This window comes from Trichoplax adhaerens, genomic scaffold, assembly GCF_000150275.1.
Source record: "Trichoplax adhaerens TRIADscaffold_21 genomic scaffold, whole genome shotgun sequence".
NCBI lineage: Eukaryota > Metazoa > Placozoa > Uniplacotomia > Trichoplacea > Trichoplacidae > Trichoplax > Trichoplax adhaerens.
The window spans coordinates 364,334-366,445 of NW_002060962.1; the positions used below are offsets into that span (position 1 = coordinate 364,334).

At 36.1% G+C, this 2,112-nt stretch overlaps 1 protein-coding gene across 1 annotated transcript; it reads right to left on the reverse strand.

Annotated features, from left to right (window-relative positions):
- Positions 1-217: 217 nt before the first annotated feature.
- TRIADDRAFT_38381 (expressed hypothetical protein) lies at positions 218-1,560 on the reverse strand (the record flags this gene model as incomplete). Its single annotated transcript, XM_002117091.1, has 2 exons — positions 218-647; positions 1,426-1,560. The coding sequence occupies 2 exons, from the start codon at positions 1,558-1,560 to the stop codon at positions 552-554; spliced, it is 231 nt and encodes a 76-aa protein (XP_002117127.1). The 3' UTR covers positions 218-551.
- Positions 1,561-2,112: the final 552 nt, after the last annotated feature.

The following is a 2,112-nucleotide window of genomic DNA, read 5'->3' on the forward strand; positions in this document are numbered from 1 at the left end:
CAGTATAGTATAGTACTTGTTCATACAGTACCAGTGACATGTACGCTTATTTAGTACAAGTAATATTGTGTTGAGCATCAAAGGGCTTTAATTAATGAATCGATCTGTTACTGTAAACTGTAGATTACTGCATAACTGCAGCGTGGATGGTCCATGACGTTGGATATCAAGTACCTACATTTAGTACAAAAACGACTTTTTTACCTCCAGTAAAATACTTTTATTGTAATAATAACAGCTTCAAGATGACAGTTAATATGACAAGGCCGCACGATGCAAGTACTCTCTATACAGTACATGGTAGTTTTTCATCTTAAACTCATTCACCAAATTTTACTTGTGTATGACTAGCGATGAAAACAAAATATGTAATTGCGCCGACGAAAATTTTTGTACATATTTACGTACAAGCTTGAGAACAATGTTAATGTCATTGATGATAATCAAAATGTATGTAAAGATAATAAATCGATGATTAATTAGTGTAATCGGTAAGTAATTACTCAGATAGGATCATTTTCAACCATCTAAAGGATATTACGTGATCAATTTTAAGCTTCCACGTTGATTAATTCTTCTGGAACAGCATTCTTCGGATGTTTATTAACAAAGTGTTGTTTGTACGTCTTTGGGTCGGGCATTTGGCACTAAATAGAAGATTGAATACAGATTCGATAATGAATTAGTTTAGCTACATCATTGTCGTTGATTACATTGTACACTTTACAGTATACTGTACGTACTACTACTAGCCGCTGCTATGTTGTACTGTACCTCATTGCTATTGCACTGTTGCAATAAGATGGGTACATTAGAAGGCTAGACAGCAGTAGAAGTTAGATACAGTACTGAATTAATCACTCGGCGAATGAATATGCTATAGTAATGTGATAATAATATTATTCAGTTTGGTAAGTATTACTTACATAGAACTGTAAATTATAAAAATAACCGATATCATCCTCTAATTTCATTAACTGTTCAGGATAACTTTACTTATCTTTGGTAAATCTACATAACTCCATATACGCACATATAGTGTCAAATCAAAAAGTACCAACTGTAAATCATGATCATTAGAAACTGAATAATGGTGGAATTGAAAGCAAACTACTTGTACTGTAGATTAGTAAGAGATTGTAACAGTATACTGTAGTGTAATCCTTAACATCAACAACTGCAGAAAGTTCCGTTTACTGCTGCCAATATAGTACAATTAGTACTACAATATAGTCAACAGCACATGATAGTGTATCAGAAAGCATTTACTAATCTATATCCCATCAAAAGAGATGTGATTAAATTGATGAGATGTACAATTATACAGTACATGCAATGGTAAATAAACTCTTGTTGTCAACTACTACTGCAGTGGGATAGCAACCTACTCGTATTGAATGTTCTATGCAATACAGTGTGCCATACCTTACAAACAGTGCACGTATGAACTAGGGCCTTTTTAGCGGCTGTCTTCTGATCATGTCCATGTGCTTTGGCTATTTTGGCTTTCTTTTCTGCATTTTTTTTCTGTGATTGAATCTTTTGATGTCCACGAGCCATCGCTTTTATGACAACGTAACCGATAAAACAGTGTAGCCAAAATTGGGTGAGCAAATACCAACCTTATAACTTGTCCAAGTGGTTGAACTCCAGACTTTCTGCTTTCGATAGATACTCGTACGGTCGAACTTTTTTTACCTTAGCAATAACAGAGTAAAAACGGTAGCGCTATCGAAGTCATAGTGTATTATGTCAGGTCTACGTACAGTACACCAGGCTCATTGTAAGTCAACCCGAAACCCGATTCGAGGGCGGGATTCGGGTTTAAAAATTGCTATTGTAATACAGCGTTTGCATAGCGATTGCACCATTTCGGGTTAGAAAATCAACAATTTGATCGGGTTTTGATCGGTTTCGGATTTCGTTTTCACTCCACTTGGTTACAGTATAAAGTGCGCTTTGTCTTTGCAGTACTGTACACTGTACACTGTACCGTCAGGGACTGTCCGGGACGGCCGGGCCGAGTGAGTTGTCATTTTTTTCTGAAATCTAGGACACTACTCTATGGTTCATACCAGTGTACGACGTACTGTATCAGTCCTTCTATCATCA